This window comes from Hydra viridissima, unplaced genomic scaffold (genome assembly GCF_058129835.1).
Source record: "Hydra viridissima isolate aposymbiotic clone 2 unplaced genomic scaffold, HvirCarnegie_v1 scaffold_8, whole genome shotgun sequence".
NCBI lineage: Eukaryota > Metazoa > Cnidaria > Hydrozoa > Anthoathecata > Hydridae > Hydra > Hydra viridissima.
The window spans coordinates 10,721,464-10,739,308 of record NW_028324307.1 but is presented as its reverse complement, the minus strand read 5'-3'; the positions used below and the strand labels follow the sequence as shown (position 1 = coordinate 10,739,308).

The 17,845-nt window shown below is 27.7% G+C and overlaps 1 protein-coding gene across 6 annotated transcripts in view; it reads right to left on the bottom strand.

Annotated features, from left to right (window-relative positions):
• LOC145186526 (uncharacterized) overlaps positions 1–17,845 on the bottom strand; it is a 28,837-nt gene that overhangs the window by 5,963 nt on the left and 5,029 nt on the right. For all 6 annotated transcript variants that reach the window (XM_090096746.1, XM_090096743.1, XM_090096742.1 and 3 more), the window contains 4 exons: positions 14,377–14,432; positions 12,411–12,517; positions 12,109–12,334; positions 2,655–2,855 (listed from right to left, as the gene is read on the bottom strand). In XM_090096746.1, the coding sequence (XP_089952872.1) occupies positions 2,655–2,855; positions 12,109–12,334; positions 12,411–12,517; positions 14,377–14,432 (590 nt within the window). The remainder of the gene's footprint in view (positions 1–2,654; positions 2,856–12,108; positions 12,335–12,410; positions 12,518–14,376; positions 14,433–17,845) is intronic.

Genomic DNA, 17,845 nt, shown 5'->3' with positions numbered 1-17,845 from the left:
AAAAACAAAAAAAAGTCAACAAGTCCAGGACAGTGACTATAAACCTGTCAAATTAGCTATTTTCATGGCCACAAATTTCTTTAAAATTATTACAAATAATTCGCTCTGCAATATCTTAAGAGCTCTAACTGACAGCAACAACTTTCATTTTAGGTATACATGTTTTTACAATCTGCCACAAGGTAATGCAAAAAGTTAGGGGAGCCATATGTGGAAAAAAAAAACAATGGCTCCTTTAACATTTTTAAAAGCTTTTTCAAATCATATTGAAAAAGTTGCTAAGAGTAATACTTAAAATAGTTTAAAAATTAATAAATTATTTTAATGGAAGAAATGTCTAATTTAGTTACACATGATGATTTCAAAACCTTAGTATGCAAACCAGATTTTAAAACTATTTTTAAGAAACCCTATACAATACTAAACTAATGATAAAGGTTTGGATCAAGTGACATGACATAAAAACCTGGTGGTTTCTCTTTCTTTACATACATACATACATACATACATACATACATACATACATACATACATACATACATACATACATACATACATACATACATACATACATACATACATACATACATACATACATACATATGTAAGATGTTTTAATTGTACCATAAGTATAATATAAAATGTACAAGTTTTTTATAGTTAACATCTTTGTGAGAAAACTTTAATTTTTGAACTAAACTTTTAAACTATGTTGTCATCGGTATCTAAAGAAGAAAAAGTATTTTCTGTTACTGTTTCTGAGGACAACACTCAAATATTGTACACAAATCACTGACTGAAAATCACTAACTGTAAATTAAACTTTTAAAACTACATTATTCAAAAAAAAGTTTTAACTATACTTTTAATATCTTTTTGTTGCATGATACTCCTTGTTCACTAAAAAAGACGGATTTTGTTATTGTAAAATACATATTATTGTGGTGTAAAAAGCTTGCTTAATGAAATCTTAATGTTTAGGCCATGCAGAACAAGTTCTCTTAGGCAAAATTTTTCTTAAGGCTCAAATATATCTTGAAAATTAAAGAAACTCAAGTAAAATAGATTTTGATCAAATTAGCAGTCAAGTTGAAGCTTAGGCATGAGAGGCAAGAGAAGTTTTTTCCTATATTTAGTTAAAGTAAAAACATGTGTTTTGAAGTTGATAAAAAAAAACAAAACAACTAAAAACCTTCCAATAAAAACTAAAACTGCATTCTTTAACTACTATGTAGCAGGAAATACACTAAGTAAAGTAAGTAATATTAGGATATTATGGGCAGAATGGGACATTATACCTTGGTTAAACTCTTTGTAATTCAGTAACTAAAAAATAGATGAGTCATATCCAGATATTTGAAATAGAACGTTTTTAAGAAACAAAAAGGTGTTGAAACTAGAGGTTGGAAAAGAAAAACAACTTGTGAAGATGATAAATAGTTTATTTATGAAGCTAAAATGGATCCGTTAAATAGATCTCCAGCAACATCACTAAAAAAAAGTTAAAAAATTAAAGATAAGGTCATGTACTATTAGAGAATGTTTAGTAGAAGCTAATGTGTTATCAAAAACACCAAGAAATGTGCTTTTTTTTGAAAGCAATATATTAAAAACATAAATTAATTCATCCATAAGTATTCTCCATTGTCAATAAAAAAATAGGATATGATGAATCTAATTTTTTTTTTTTTTTTTTTTGGATCAGATGGTAAGCAGTATGTACATAAACCACCAAAATAAAACTTAACTTACACTACACTAAAAAAACAGTTAGATATTGTGGTGGGAGCATCATGGTGTAAAGATGTTTCTCGTCTTTTGGTGTTGGTCCAAACCACTTAATAGCAGATATTATGACAGTTTGTATTTACATCAAAATACTTGAAGAAATAATGCTTCCTATATGCGAATGAAAACATGCTTTAGGCGTCTCAGCAAGTTAATGACTGTATGGCTTCTAAAGCTAAGGGATGATTTCTTTATAATGATATAAGACAATTGGATTGACCAGTACAATCACCAGATTTAAATCCAATAATTCAAATTTATGGAAAATTTTGAAAGATTAATTATAAAGCAAGAGCCTTGTAATAAAAAAGATTTGAGAGAGGTTGTTTATTAACATGTTAAAAATTGATTAATAGCATGCCCAAATAGCTCAACACAACTTTAAAGAATTAAAGGAATAGAATAAACATTTTTTTTTATCAAACTTTTATTCCTTTTGTATTGTAAGCTGAAAATCAAGAAAAATTTCCTGAAAATCAAGAAAAATTTCCTGAAAACCAGAAGTCCACTGTTATTAAACGATAAACAGGACTAACTTTGCATACAAAACTAAAAACTAATGTTGTTAAATTGTTAAAAAAATAATGACATTGGATTGTTAGTTAATGTTTCACAACTATTTTAAAATATTGTTAATGTTTAATATTTTATTGCAGAAATAATTTTGAAATTTGATGGCCTTCATAACAAAAAAATTTCAATTTTACTTTGAAAAGTGCTTACAGCCATTATGCTAAAAGGAACATAATAAGGAGTTGTCCCATTTTCCATTCCTACTTTTATCTTTCCCATAATCCATCCCTACTTTTAAAAAAGTTTTTTTAGCACCACCCTATTGTAAAATAAATTTATTAGTTAAACCTTACCTTTTTGTAACCAAGACCTAGAGCAACTTGACAAATGTTGAAATTTTCATTGTTCAATGCATCTGTTGGTTGACCACCAACTGAATCATGTGCTCCATTGTTTATGATAATGTGGTTATAGTTAGGGGGAGAGCAGTTTCCAATAGTTGATAAATTGCCCATGTGCATTATGCATGCTCCATCTCCGTCCAAACAAAACACCTTTACAAATATAAACATCCTTAATAATTAGCTGAAGAGACTCCTACATTAAGATAGAATTTGTAAAATGTCAGAAGAAAGTATCAGAAAGGAAAACTGTAGCCATATCATTCATCTGAGAATACATATGTTGCATGACACATTATTTACAAAATAATGAATATAACATAAAAGATTAAGACCTCCCAGTATTATTATGAGAGGATTGTTATTTCAAAAAACATAAAGCAAGTATCAACTTTTATCTTTAACTAGATCATTTCTATGGTTTATTTTTTCGTGTTACAAAGGCATAAATTTTAAAAGATTGACCCTTAAATATTTTTTAAAAAGTTACACCAATAGGAGTGCATGAATTTGGTCACGTAAAATGTGTTCTTGAAATAAAATGAGGATTTTAAATGCCATTTCGGATATTTGCTATATAATTAACTCAGTGTTTCCCAATGTGGAGTGTAGGAAATTTTCCCAATGTGGAGTGTAGGAAATTTATGAAGTGCATCATCCAAAATTTTTTCGCTGGAATGCATTCGGAAAACTAAGATTTGCTTCGGCAAACTAGGATTCAGAAAACTAATTCGGAAAACTAGGATTTGATTTGGAAAATTAGAATTTGGACTAGGATTATCAGTTGCTTGTATCATTCTATCAATGTGCGTTACCGTTAATTTGAAATAAAAGCAGTGCTGTGCTTACTAGAAATAAAAGCAGTTGTTCAAATTTATTGTTGTTTTAAAATTTTTAATACATTTTAAAAATAAATACAAGTGATATTTAAATATAGTTGGTCAGTAAATATAATTGTAAATATATTTAATCAATTATTTAGAATTTAGATACCTCAAAGAAAAATAAAGTAATATGTAATGATTGTTACGTTAAAACAATTCCCTCTGGACAATCATTTCAAAAGCTAGTTCAGAATAACGATTAGCGATTGCGCAATAAGCAATTCCCTTTGAAGAATTGCATGAAAACTTATTGCCAAAGTATTCCCTTGAGAGACTAATTCCGAAAACCATCATTGGTGATTTAGCTAAGAACAAATATCCCTCTAAATTTTTTATTAGCAGCAAAAAATAATTCATTGGATGAATGAGATTCAATTAAACAAGATACACGCCGTTTTTTAGTTTTATTAGAACTATTATCAAATGCAACTGGTTTTCGACCCTGTTTACTTGCAGTTGGTTCATTGTCTTTTTTTCTGACAATTAAATATTCATTAAGACAGCTCACAAACTTCTTTTCAAAATTTTTGACAGTATAGTTTGCAGATTTCCACTTTTTTTTATACAAGTAAACAAATGTTTTTGGTACATTGAAGACAATAACTTCTTTATGTTCCAGCCTGTAGCTTTGGCACCAGTTTGTAAGGCACCATTTAAAGTATGCAAACCACAGGTACCAATATCAATGAGCGTACTTAATTCATTGGTCTGACATTCTTCATTGAGCATTGTCAAAAATTGTTTATTAACATTAGGGCCATCCATAGATACCTGGAGCGTTTTTTCATCATTCAAACCAATCATGCAGGATTTAAACATATTTAGAATATCTGGGGCTGCAGCTTTTCCCATAAATTCTGAAGTATAATATCTAGTACAAACGGTATTACTCTCCTCATTCCAATACCACACATGCAAGTCCATTTGACCTTTCTTTACGAAGGTATTATCAATATTCTAAAATTTCAATATACTTATCAAAATTAATTTGACCTTCAAATAATTGATAGCATACAACTTCTGTATAGTTCATGCAGGCCCAATTGCATACATGTGCTACTACTTTACTTGGTTCGCTTTAATGTAAAATTGAATATGCAAAATTTAACTTTTTTTCAAATTGTTTTTTTGACGATGAGATAGTCTTTGGTCTCAAAGAAAAATAGATTCGTAACATGTTTTTTCATAGATTGTCAACCGTAATTTTGGAGTTTCATGCTGTATTTTTTTATAGCTCATTTTGTAACTTTTTTTATTACTTGTTTTAATTTAAGTTTTTGTTAGTAATATTTCAAACAACAATAACAAAAGTTTAGAGTTAGTAAATGCTGATGAAAATAAAAGCAAAATTATAAAAGAAAATTATCAAATAAAGCAGCAAGCCTCAACTTTTGGCCAACATTAAAAAAATGAAAATTATAAAGTAGATGTTTTAAAATTATATATATTTAGTAATACTAAGTAAATTTTAAGGAAACAACATGTCAATTAAATAGTAAAGACTTTACTTATTAATTAGCACTAATAAAATATTGAAAAAATTAAACAGTTTTCAAAATAATTTCAATCAAACAGGTGCTTTAAAAAAAAAGGAGAAAGTGGGCTTTCTCTATATATAAATATATATTTATATATATTAGGGTGCATCACAAAACAACAATTTAAATATATTGATTTTGTCTGACACCTAATTGTGTTCTATATATTAAAAAAACAATGACTTTCAAAAACTTAAGAATAAGAAATATTTTTAGAGGTCCCCCAACACCCTTGAATATTTGACCAGTCCCTAATAATTAAAAAATATATAGTTTTTCAAAAGTAGGTCGTGTTGGGTCTCAAATTAAGCAAAATTTTAAAAAAATTTCAAAAATAATCATTTAAAAAAAAAACACATTTTTATTTCACTGCTATGTATATATAAAACTACAAAAAATGCACCTTTTTTTTAATAAAATGATGGTTATTTTTTAAATTTTTATAAAATATCACTTAATTTGAGACCCAACATGAACTACTTTTGAAAAGCAATTTTTTTGAAATCATTAGGGACCGGTCAAATATTCAAGGGTGTTGGGGGACCTCTAAAAAATATTGAAAGTCAGTGTTTTTTTAATATATAGAACACAATTAGGTGTCAGACAAAATCAATTTTTTTAAATTGTTGTTTTGTGATGCACCCTAATATATATATATATATATATATATATATATATATATATATATATATATATATATATATATACCCAGTGGGCACAAGACGCGTTGAAAGCATCTAAAACTCGTATTAAAACGTTTTAATACATACTTTAGACAATTAAAACACGTCTTGTGCCAACTGGGTATATATATATATATATATATATATATATATATATATATATATATATATATATATATATATATATATATATATATATAGGTGTAGGATTTCAAATCATCAAAGAAGTAACTATTTGCTTCTCTATTGATAAGTATAATCCATATACTTTAATAAAATTCCCTTGAAGATAATGTAAGAAAATAAGGAGAAATTAAGGACAGCAGTTAAATTTGAACTTTATTTAAGGTTATTTAAGGACTTTTAAGGAGTTTTTTTTTTATTAAGGATATTTAAGGTTTATAAGGAGGAGTGGGAACCCTGTCTTTGTAACCAGCTTCAAGCACAAGGATCTCACTAAATTTCATTTATTTTAGACTTGAATACCTGATGTATTTTATTTTATCTACTTATAAAATGTTTACTACATTTTTTAACTATATTTTTTTTACTTGAATTTTTTTGTTTAATAAATAACTTTTTGTGATTTCTTCTTTCAGTATATCATTTATGCTACTAATGAAAAATTTATAATATTAAAAATTATTCATATGTAACATGGGGGGACATTTTAAGTTTTTATGAGCTTTGGTGGGGCATGGCACTCAAAAGGTTGGGAAACACTGAATTAACTAGTGTATATAAACTAAATATGTAAACAAATTAGTATGCAAATATAAACATTTTTTCATACTACTCAGTTCCAACAAAAAGGTTGTGCGGTGAGCCTTTTTTTACAAATACTTACCTCCAAATTGTACAACAGATTTAAAGGGTCAAAAGAGACATGCAAGAATGGAAGAAAACAAGTGTTTGCCATCTTAAAAATAAATTTATCCTAAAATATTTAACAAAAATGTTCAACATCCTTTATATTCTCACTTTTGGAAACTTACTGACACAGAGGAAAGTGATTATTTTTCATAATCATTGAAAAGTGGGACTTTTCTTGAAGGAAAAAGATTAAATGAACCAAGAAGTTGTTAACATACAAATATCAATTTGAACTTAATTCAGTTAGTCTAAAAAAGGTCAAGTCTGGCATTTCACCACTTTGTAAAAAGTGATCTTTGTCAAGAATACAAAAATAAGTTAAATACAATGATATTGCTGTTGTTATAACTTGTCAATTGCCACTTGCTAACATTTTATCAGCATTTTAATATAACAATACTCTACTAATACTTTTTCTCTGTTTTTAAAAATGAGACTAGATGATATTTTACTAAACAATTTTTAATGACTTTTAAACAATACTAAATAAACACTACTTTTCTAGGTTCTATTCACCTAGTAACAGAAATTATGACAATTGATATTTATATCAAAATACTTGAAAAAATAACTCTTCCATATGAACACAAAAATATGCTGATACTTTTAGCATATTAGCAGGTTACAGATCTTAAGCATAGAGCTTCTAAAGCTAAGATATGGTTTCAATACGATAACATTAGGCAATTGCATTGTCTAGCATAATACCCAAATTCAAATCCAATATTTCAAATTTATAGAAAATTTAACAAGTTGTAATTTAAAGCTGTAATTCAACAAGTTTTACTTTATAAATCAACAACAAACCACAATAATAGTAATGTATCAAAATGGATATAGTTCAAAATGAAAAATAATAAAATTTAACTACATTTGAAACAAACTTGAAAAATCATTTTTCTGATGAAAATAGTTTTACAAAATCTTGTTCTTACTATAAGCAACAACTCAATTGCATTTCCATCAAATTACTATAAACAGAAACTTTTTTAAAATGTAAATAAACTTTGCTATTTTCCATTCTACTACTTTTCTTTTGAAAACTATTCCATTTTATATTCTTTCCATTCTGAATTTTTTCATTTCTGATGTTTTGCCATTGTACATAGTACATTTCTTCCATTTTTACTTCTTGTGACACTTGTTGTCACGCCTCAAACAGAAGATTTTTGTAAAAAAATCAAGTTGTAAAGGAACTAACTGTATTTATATTTTTTAAAGAGGTTAGGCGTCTAACTATCAAGTTTTTGCCCCTTTTGGTTTATGTTTAAATTAATTTCTTTTATTCCAACACTATTATTCCAATTATAATGCGTATGATTAGTTATAATTAATTATATATAGAAGTTAATTAATTATTACGATTAATGAACCGCTTATTTAAAAGGAAAAATTTTAAAAAAGTTTTGCAATTTTCTAATACTTAATTGACTATAATAACCACTTAATGCTATTAAATTGTATTCCCAACGGAAGAGAATTCCCAACAGGCATATATAAGTTATTTGTTTAAAATTAAAAAGTACCAAATTGAAAAGATTAACAGTTTGAAATAAGTTTTAATTTTTTTCAAAATAAAACTAAAAATGAGTGAAATAACTTTAAGAGAATATAGATGTGGATGTTGTTTCCAAAGATTGGATAAAGTAAAAAATAAGCTTTGAATATCTAGAGTTTTTTTAGAAATGAAGTTGAGGTTCCTAAATGAAATAGGAGAAACAATCAACAAAAACAAAAATGTCATTGAGCTTGGAACACATTGCTGTGCTGCCTGTATTGAAAGAGCACGGAGAAAGGAGAATGAGGAAATAAATTCACCATTAAGTAGATTTATAGAGACTCAGTCGTTTGATTTTCAAACAACGAATCTTGAGTTGTCTGAAACTCTAGAAACAAATCAAATATCAGCTTGCCCACCGATTATTGAACAAAATTAACAAATATCACTAAAGTCTTCAAAAAGTTTTCTAGTTGAGTTTAAAAAAGAATTAGTTGAGCTAAAAAAAAGCGAAGGAATGAGCGAAAAAAATACATCATTTTTAGTGGATATACCTCGAACAACTGCTTCTCATCACTATTTATTCGTATGTCACATTTTTTCAGGGCAAGGCATTATTGATGCTTATGTCCAAAAAATAATTCTTACCTACTGGATCAAGATGCTGCGGAGAACATTTAAACGAAGTTGGATTATTAAACAATGAAGCTTTAAATCAGCTGATTGTTGTTAAAAAGAATGTGAAACTAAATGTATCAGAAGTTAAATCTTTACAAGAGATGTTTTGATATTACGCTCAGCATAGCAGTTTATTTTCAAAGTTTTCTCATAATTCAAAACTACCTGATTCTATTTGCCAGCGAACTACTGGATTCAATAGACAACAATTTGAAGAACTAAGCGGAGATTTGATTTCATTCAGAAACACCAGTAGTAGATCTAAATCTCAAGTTCTAGCCATCTTTCTGTTTTGGCTAAAAACTGGCCTTGATCAATACACTGTTGCTGATTATTTTGATATTGACTCTCATTTTGAAGTATCTTGATATTTGCAACAAGTGAGAGATGCTTTTGTCAAAGATTTCATCCCTAATAACTTAGGTGTAGGTCACTTAACAAGGAGTGAATGTTTAGCAAATAACAGCAAATTGGCCAAAGAAATATTTAATGCTAAAGAATCTCAGTTGATATTAGTTGTCAACGGAACTTACTGTTATTGCTAAAAGAGCAGCAATAACTATTTTCAACGAAAAACATTCAGCGTACAAAAAAAAAACACATTTGGTTAAACCTTTTTTATTTTCTACATCAAATGGAAATATTGTCGATGTGTTTGGACTTCACGAGGCAACAAAAAACGATGCTTCAATCATGAATGATGTACTTCTAGGCAACAAAAATCTTAGAAAATTGCTTCATCCTGGTGACATTATATTACTTGATAGAGGTTTTCGAGACTGTCTTGATAACTTAAAAAATACTTATAATTTGGAGCCAAAAAAACCTGCATGTGTAGAAAAAGGTCAAAAACAATTGACAACATTACAAGCTAATCAATCTAGAATGATTACCAAATGTTGTTGGGTTATCGAAGTCACATATTCATTTCTAAAAACATCTTTCAGAGCCTTAGATAAAGTGCGCAATAAATGTTTGCCTCACAAACTCACCAACTACAGAATTGCAACATCCCTTATTAATAGATTTTTCAAGCATCTTTACTCAGACCAGGATGACAAACAAAAAATTATTAATAAAATGAAAGTAAAGCTTCATTTCAAAAATAGTTTGGAAAAGCTGGTCAAAACTGAAAAACTAAACAAAAAGAGTTTGTTTGTAAACATTGAAGCAACACTTGAACTTGGTTTTCCTAAATTGTCTGAAGAAATAATAAAAAAACAACATCACTTTGGGCTCATATCAACTTAGGCAATGCTTAAGCTGCATTTCTGAACATTTCAATAAAGGAAAATATGAATTGGCAATATGTGAAATTGTTCAATTGATAGGGAAATCAAAAGTTCTTTCTCTTATTATCAGATCTCGTCATTCTGGGTCTACAAAGTATAAAGTGTACGTGCAATATTTACCTAATGCAAATGATGAAACTGGAATTGAAGGATGGTACTGTACTTGTAAGACCAGCATGAGAACTGTAGGCTGCTGTGCGCATATCGCTAGCGTAATTTATTATTTAGCATGTGGAAAGTACTTAGAGATGCTTTCGAATCCAGCTGTATTACTAACATTCTTTTTTACTAATAAGGCTAAACCAGAAACTTCAATGTTGACACAAATTGAAACTGCGGAAGATGAAGTTTATGAGTCAAAAAAGTTAAAAAAGTTTTTGAATAAGAAGCCTAAAATTAATTTAGTTTCTTCTTCATTTGTCATTTGATGATCATTCAAGCATAGATGAAGATAAATCTGTCAAGAATAAAAAGCGCTCACTATCTAATAAGCAGGATGTAGTCAGTCCAAAGAAATTCAAAGTTAACAAAAAACAATGTAAAAACTCATGGTTTTTTAGTAATATTCCCAATTGGGGAGGAAAGCTTATTAAATCAAATTTTAAAAAGCCAGTTAAGTTATTGAACACATGTACCATTGATTATTTTTTACTCGCGCTTTGGACTTCAAGCAAGCTGTCTAAGAACATATTGATTAATTTGAAAAACTCTGATATCAAAGAAAAAAATTGCTTCTATAATAAGGTTTATTGATTCCAATAATTGGAATAAAGCAAAAAGTATTTGGCTCTTAGCCATTTGCAAGAGGAAAATGGAAATCACTCGATCTGTACATTTAGAACTGAAATGGAGCATTTAATTATTTTAATAAGCCAATTCAGTCTTTTGAGTCAGAAGTAATTTGCAATAATTAATTGTGCATGCGAAGTTCAACTAGCACTATTAATGATCTCTACTTCTCAAAAGTATGTGAAGACATTGTCTTGAACTTTTTTCTTAAAAAAAGTGTTCTTATTGCTCACATCAACTTTCGATTTCAAATAATTTTAATGATGTTCCTCCTTATCTTTTCATTAAGTCGGATGTTCGAGATAAATCAAATGTCAATCAACAACCGAATGAAATATCTTTTGGCGAAGGTAAAATGTACAAGTTTATATGCACTACCTATTGCAAAAGACAGCATTTTCGAAGTATTTTTAATATAAAATCAAAACTTTATTTAGTGGATAATTTATGCTCACAGAAACATGATTTTGATGTCCTAATCATCATATTTCTACTTGCGTTTATTATTTAGTGTGAATGAGAGATTAAAGTAACATGAATCGAATCTATCTACATAGTGTGTTCCAAATTAAACTAAATTGTTTTTTGTGAATTTTTTAATTTAAAAACAACTGTGCAGAATATGAAAACATACTTAAAAATACTAGATAATATAATATTTAATAAATAAAATGAATGCTTAACTGAGTAAATAAAATTTAACAAGAGGTTTATAAGTCTTTATTTTGAAATATAGTTGAAAATGTATTTTTTATTTCATAGATTAGCCCTTTATTTCATAGATTAGTCTTTTATCCATTCCAAGTTAGAACCTTTAAAAAAAAACAGCTAAGAAGTCATTTTAAATAACACTTAGCAAAATTGAAATATCTACTCTCACCCCTCGTGTGTGCAAGATTTTTTTGGTTTTTATTATTTAAAAGGGGCTTCTAAATAGTAAATCATTAACAGAAGTTGCACACACGAGGGTTGGAAATAGGGGCGAAAGTAAACACCATGGGTGGTATACCTCTTTCTTGTACTAAATGGTTTTAAAAAAATTTATCTTTATTAGTTATTGTTTTCCTGTATTACTTGTCATAAATAAAAACTTTTATTTGAATGTGTATAGAAAATATAAGTAACTTTGTCATGTAACTTTTTGGTTTAAAACTGTCAACAAAATTTGAACCTGTCTTTTTGGTTTCTTTAAAGCAATTCCTAAAGCAATAACAGAGGCATGTCCCATGCTTCCAACAGTCAAAAAATCTTTTTCATGTCCATGGAAGTGTTTTTCACGCAGCTCAAATAGCTCCCGGCTCAACATTCCAGTTGTTCCTACAACAACATCACGGTCATGTAAACATTTAATTATCTCTTCAATTGCTCCTTCACGATTTAAAGGCATTCCATCAAAACTAAAAATAAAAATACCCTTATATTAGTAACCAACCAAGAAACATGCTTCAATTTCAAATAATGCAAAATACATACATAGATGTTGGATACTTCATTTTGTAAGGAAGAAATGTTTGACGCTTCACTAGTAAACAATATGGTCCTTTTGAAACTTCCATGTGTTTTCTTGCTGAGTATAGAACCTAAAAAAAAACAATTTAGTACAAAAAGACCTGTAGTGCATATGTGTAGTTCTTACTTTGAAAACTCAAATACAAGACACATTAAAATCTCTGTTATATACATATATATATATGTATATAACTGTTATATATATATATATATATATATATATATATATATATATATATATATATATATATATATATATATATATATATATAATATAAAATAGAGATTTTAATGTATCTTATATTTGAGTTTTCAGAGTAAGAACCACACACATGCACATGTATAAAAAGAATTTAATTGTACAGAGTCATTTTTGAGTAAACTTGGTACTTTATATACAAATTTTGTAACTAGGACTAATTTACTTTAATTTAAAAAAAAGCAGGTCAAAAAACAATAGCAGAAAAGATAACTGTACAAGAAAATGTTATACATTTAAGCTATAAATACATATTTTGTAAAATAGTTAGCAAATAAAGATATTTTCATAACATGTTTCAATAATTAGTTGCTCCTCCTTTTGCTTTATTTACTTCTGTCTGGCGGTTTGGCATTGATTCCACTAGACATTTGATTTGAATACTCTCAATCATGATCATGACTTAACAACAGCCTTTCTTTAATCCTTTTTTTTTATTTTATTGATCTATGGCCTTTTTTTAGCTAATAAAAACCTTAAATGCTCTACTGGATCCAAAACATGCTGCTAAAAAAAGCTACAAGTTTTTCTAGCAACCTGTATTGGATCATTGGCCTATTAAAACACGAAATTGCTGATCTATGTTTTTTAGCTGAAGATTTTGAATTTCTGTGCAATATATCAATTTACAATCTAGCTTCATAGTTTTAACAATAAATTCTAATTTACCAATACCATACCATGCCATACAACCCCATTTTCCTATCATCACATTTCCACCACCATAATAAATTGCTCTTATCATGTAACTCAAATGAAAAGCTTTATAATAACCGATATTTTAAGTTTAACTTGGATTCAACAGACCAAAAAGATAGTGGCATTAAATAATACTTTTTTGCAAAATTCAGTTGTTTCTTCATACAATTTTTTATTGAAAATGGTTTTTTACAAGCTAAATATTAGCTAAACCCTGTTCTGTGAATAAGATTTCTAATTGTTGTCTGTGAAATTCTGGTTCTTGTGAGGTTTTTCAGATTATCTGTAATTTTTTTTACTTTTTTAAAACAACTTTTCTTTTAGAATTCCTAATATTTCTCTTAGAATTTTCTTCGGTTTTCATTCTTGTCCAGTACAATTTTCAAATGTGTCATACAGTTTGTATTTCTTTACCATGGCTTTCACTGCTGTAAAAGGAATTATTGTAACTCAGATATTTCTAAAAGATTACCCTTGTTTAACCAAGTCTATAGCAAGTCTTTGTTGAAATTTATTTAAATATTTTCCTTTATCAATCAAAGAGTGCTGTATGACTAACTTTTCTGCATGCAAATTACTACAGGGCCAGAAAAAAAACTAAAATGTTACCACAGGTCCAAGAAAAATTACAAATATTTTTATAACAAATTTTAAAAGTACCTTGTTGTAGTTTATTTAACATTACACTTGTTAAAAATATCATTTAACAACCTTATGTCCAAATTACAGTTACAATCTCAATTAAACAGACTACTATGTATAAATATAAAGAAACCTTTTCTCTCCTTATCATCAAAAGTAAATGGTCATAAAGTTTATTATCAAGCTTACATTTAAAATATTTGTAACTGCCAAATAGTAATATGAAAAAGTAATCTTTTAATGCTTTTAATGCATATTAGTCCTAAAGATATATTAATTGATTGCTCACCTAAAATAACTTGTATTTTTTTAAAAAATTTAAAAACATACTTGTTCAGCACCTTCCAAATAATCAGGAAGTATTTGAAATGGAATTCCACAAGCCGCTAGAGAAAAAAAGTAGGGTATCAAACTGTTTCAGACAATAAAAATAGCATCCATATCACTAGTGTAAATTATTACATTGTCATTTTACTTTCAAATATCCTTAGTTTGATGTAAAAAAAAAAATTTTTCAAATAAATTTTGTGCATCAAATTAACCAGATGCGATAATGTTTCATGACAGCAAAGTTACATTCTCCTAAAAGGCCAATATTTTTCGAATAAAAAACCATTGGCAGTCAGCTCCCAAAAATCTATTTGGTGGCAGAATGTTCTGGCTTCTGCCTTCATTGGTTTCTACCTCCCAATTTGCAGTTGCTGCAAGAACTCTTTTTGAAAGTAGAATGTTTTGGAGGTCACAGAGGAGGCAGAAGCCACTGGCAGCCATAATCTGAAATAATTTGAAAGCAAGAAGATTTAAACGCTGCCTTTTAATTTCTGCCTTAAATTTGGAGACCAATCCCTCAACTGGGCTTAGTCTCCAAACTTAAGGCGGAAATTTTGTTTTTTGATTGACATACAATTTAAAGATTTAATTAACATAGTCAAAATTTGGGAAGAAAACTGGATTTTATATGATTAATTGCCAAACTTTGAATATTCTAAAGAATAAGTTTGTCAGTATTTTTTTTTTTCAAAACTATTGAACAACTTAGTTTACTAACTCAAAACAAAGGTTATATATTGGAAGTTTAAGATAATTATTAGATTTTTACACCCTATGTAAAAAAATATTTTGACCAAAAGGTCAACTTTTTTAGGTGGCAGCTACCAATTGTTGCAGAAGAAAAGTGGAGGCAAAAAGATTTCTGCTGATTATAATTTCTATTGTATTCTTTCTAACTATATTCTAACTTATTTTTAACTATATTCAACTAGCAATCATTAATATCAATGCTTGTTGAATATAGTTAGAAATAAGCTAACAGTAACATTCCAAAACGATAATATAACGAGCCCTTATATAGAAAAAAACTTTTAGTCTTTTCCTTAGTAATATAAAACTAAAAAACTGCAATGAAAACAATCTCAGAAATGTGGTGTTTTAGGTCATTGGAATATATATATATATTTATATATTCAGGGGAGTGCAAAAAAAACCACATTGTCTTAAAAATTGTCTTAAACTCACATAATCAAAGTAATTAAAGACAATTTTGATTGAAATGCATGATATTATTGTATATTATATATGATAAAGTGAAATTAGGATTTGTGAAGTATTTTTCAGGTTTTAGCAGTATTAGTACTTAATTGGCCACCCTTTGTTTCTTATGACTTCTGCGCATCTAGAAGGCATACTATCTACAAGTCTTTTTAATAAGTCACTTGGCAAAGCATTCTAACCAACAAGAAGAATTTGGAACAGTTTATCTTCACTTGTTGCCCTACAATCTTTCAATTTTCTATCCAATATAAACCAAAGGTTTTCTATTGGATTTATATCAGTAGAATATCCTCTGCAAGACATAACTGGTATCAATTTAGATTCAGAAGCATTGGAAAGCATTTTAATTGATCAAAAGCTCTTTTACTATCTTATGTTTTAAGTTGACAAAATGTGACTTTTTGAATTATAATTCAAGCAGTAAAAAAATGATTCAACTTAATTTTTTTTTTTTTTAAAGCAAAACCCAAACTTTAAAACTTATCATTAAACACAAACTGAAACATTTGTTATGATGATTAAGTTGATTTTTATCTAACTCTATGTAATAAAATGAAAAAAATTACAAATGAATGATTCTAAAATACTTTTTTTTTTTTTTAATTTAGTTACACCAAAATGAATATTTTTTTTGCAGTTGGTGTAAATATGAAATAATTTTTAGCAGAAGCCCCAGAGCATTCTTTTACCAATACTAGGAACAAAAACAGGAGCCGGCATTTACTGCAAAAGAAAACCAGAGGCAAGAAAATTTCTTTCATTTATCAACTTTGAAATTAACTTAGGATTGTTGAATAATTTATATGGTGTAAATAGTAGCAATATGACAAATTTTAAAATCCTATCCCTATGTTATTTTTTGTGGATTTTTTTCAAAATAAAAATCAAGAAAATACAAATTGAAAGTGTCAACTATATTAAAAAAAGTCATATATTTATATGTAAAAAATAGGCTTTTTTTTAATGAAAAATAGAAACATAGAGGCATTTAGTATTCATTTTTAAAAAGAAGTTTTATGTTAACCTTTTCAATGCTTTTGTACAAATGAAGTAAATCATGAAAAACTTTAAATCCACTTTCAGCAAAAATATTTGCTTATTGAATCGGAGTTGGTGTCTGCTCAACTGACAACAAACTCTTTAAAGTCTTTATTGTTTTTGAGTGATCTTTGCAAACTGTTAGATATTTGTAGTTATCCTGATTATATTTACTAGAAAACCAGATTTCACTCAAAATAGTCAAACAACGGTCAGCCATATGAAGACTGACTTTTGGCTGATTATTTTGAAAGTAAAATATAAGCTAGCTAAGTATAGGTTGCTCAGCTAATCCATCTTGCACTGCATATAATTAGCAAACTTTTTAAACTTATTTTAGGGAAGCTTCCTGTTTTCTTAAACAACCTATAATAAGTAAACAAGTGATGAACAAAAGCCATATCCTCTTTCCAGAACATTTTATTTTTCTTCTTTAGTGCTAAAATTTTCTTAATTTTCACTGTTTAATTCATTATTGGTATCTTGATTAACTTTTTCTTTAACTAACTTAGATTTTTAGGATGAACTCTTTGTGTATCTTCAATTATGATACAGTATACTTTCTTGCATTCTTCCATTTCAAACATCACTTAATTTGATTCATATAGTTTCTTATTTTCTAAAGAATGAATATTTTAAGGCATCTTTATTTAGTCTCACCAATTAATAGATTGATAGTTAATTTAATTAGTCTTATGAGTTAGACTACCTAAACAAGATTACATGTTAAAAGGCAGGTGATGATAACAAATATATAATATACTATAATAGATTACAAACAACAATCCATATAATTAGCAAAATGAAATTAGGAATGAATTAAAATTGTATTATCTTTAACTGTACCTATCTAACAATAGAAAAAGACAGGAGAAAACAGTCTTCAGCTGGGGGTGATCTTTTCTAAGATATAAAACTTTTTATGCTACTTGCTGTTTAAAAAAATGAATTCTCCACTCATGGTGGCATGGGAAACAAAAAAAATTTTTAAAATGATTTTTAGTCATAACCCTAATAAACAGTCAACAGTCTACTGGAAAGTAAACAAATGGTTAGTTCATGCTGTTTACTTTATTTAGAAGTACAGTTCAGGGTTCAAATTAAAAATAGGGTATATAAAATTATACCAAGAAAGAAAGTTAAGCAAATAAGAACTTTTTCACACAATCTAAAACTTGTTTCAAAAGTTTTAGTTTTATTGGAAACAAGA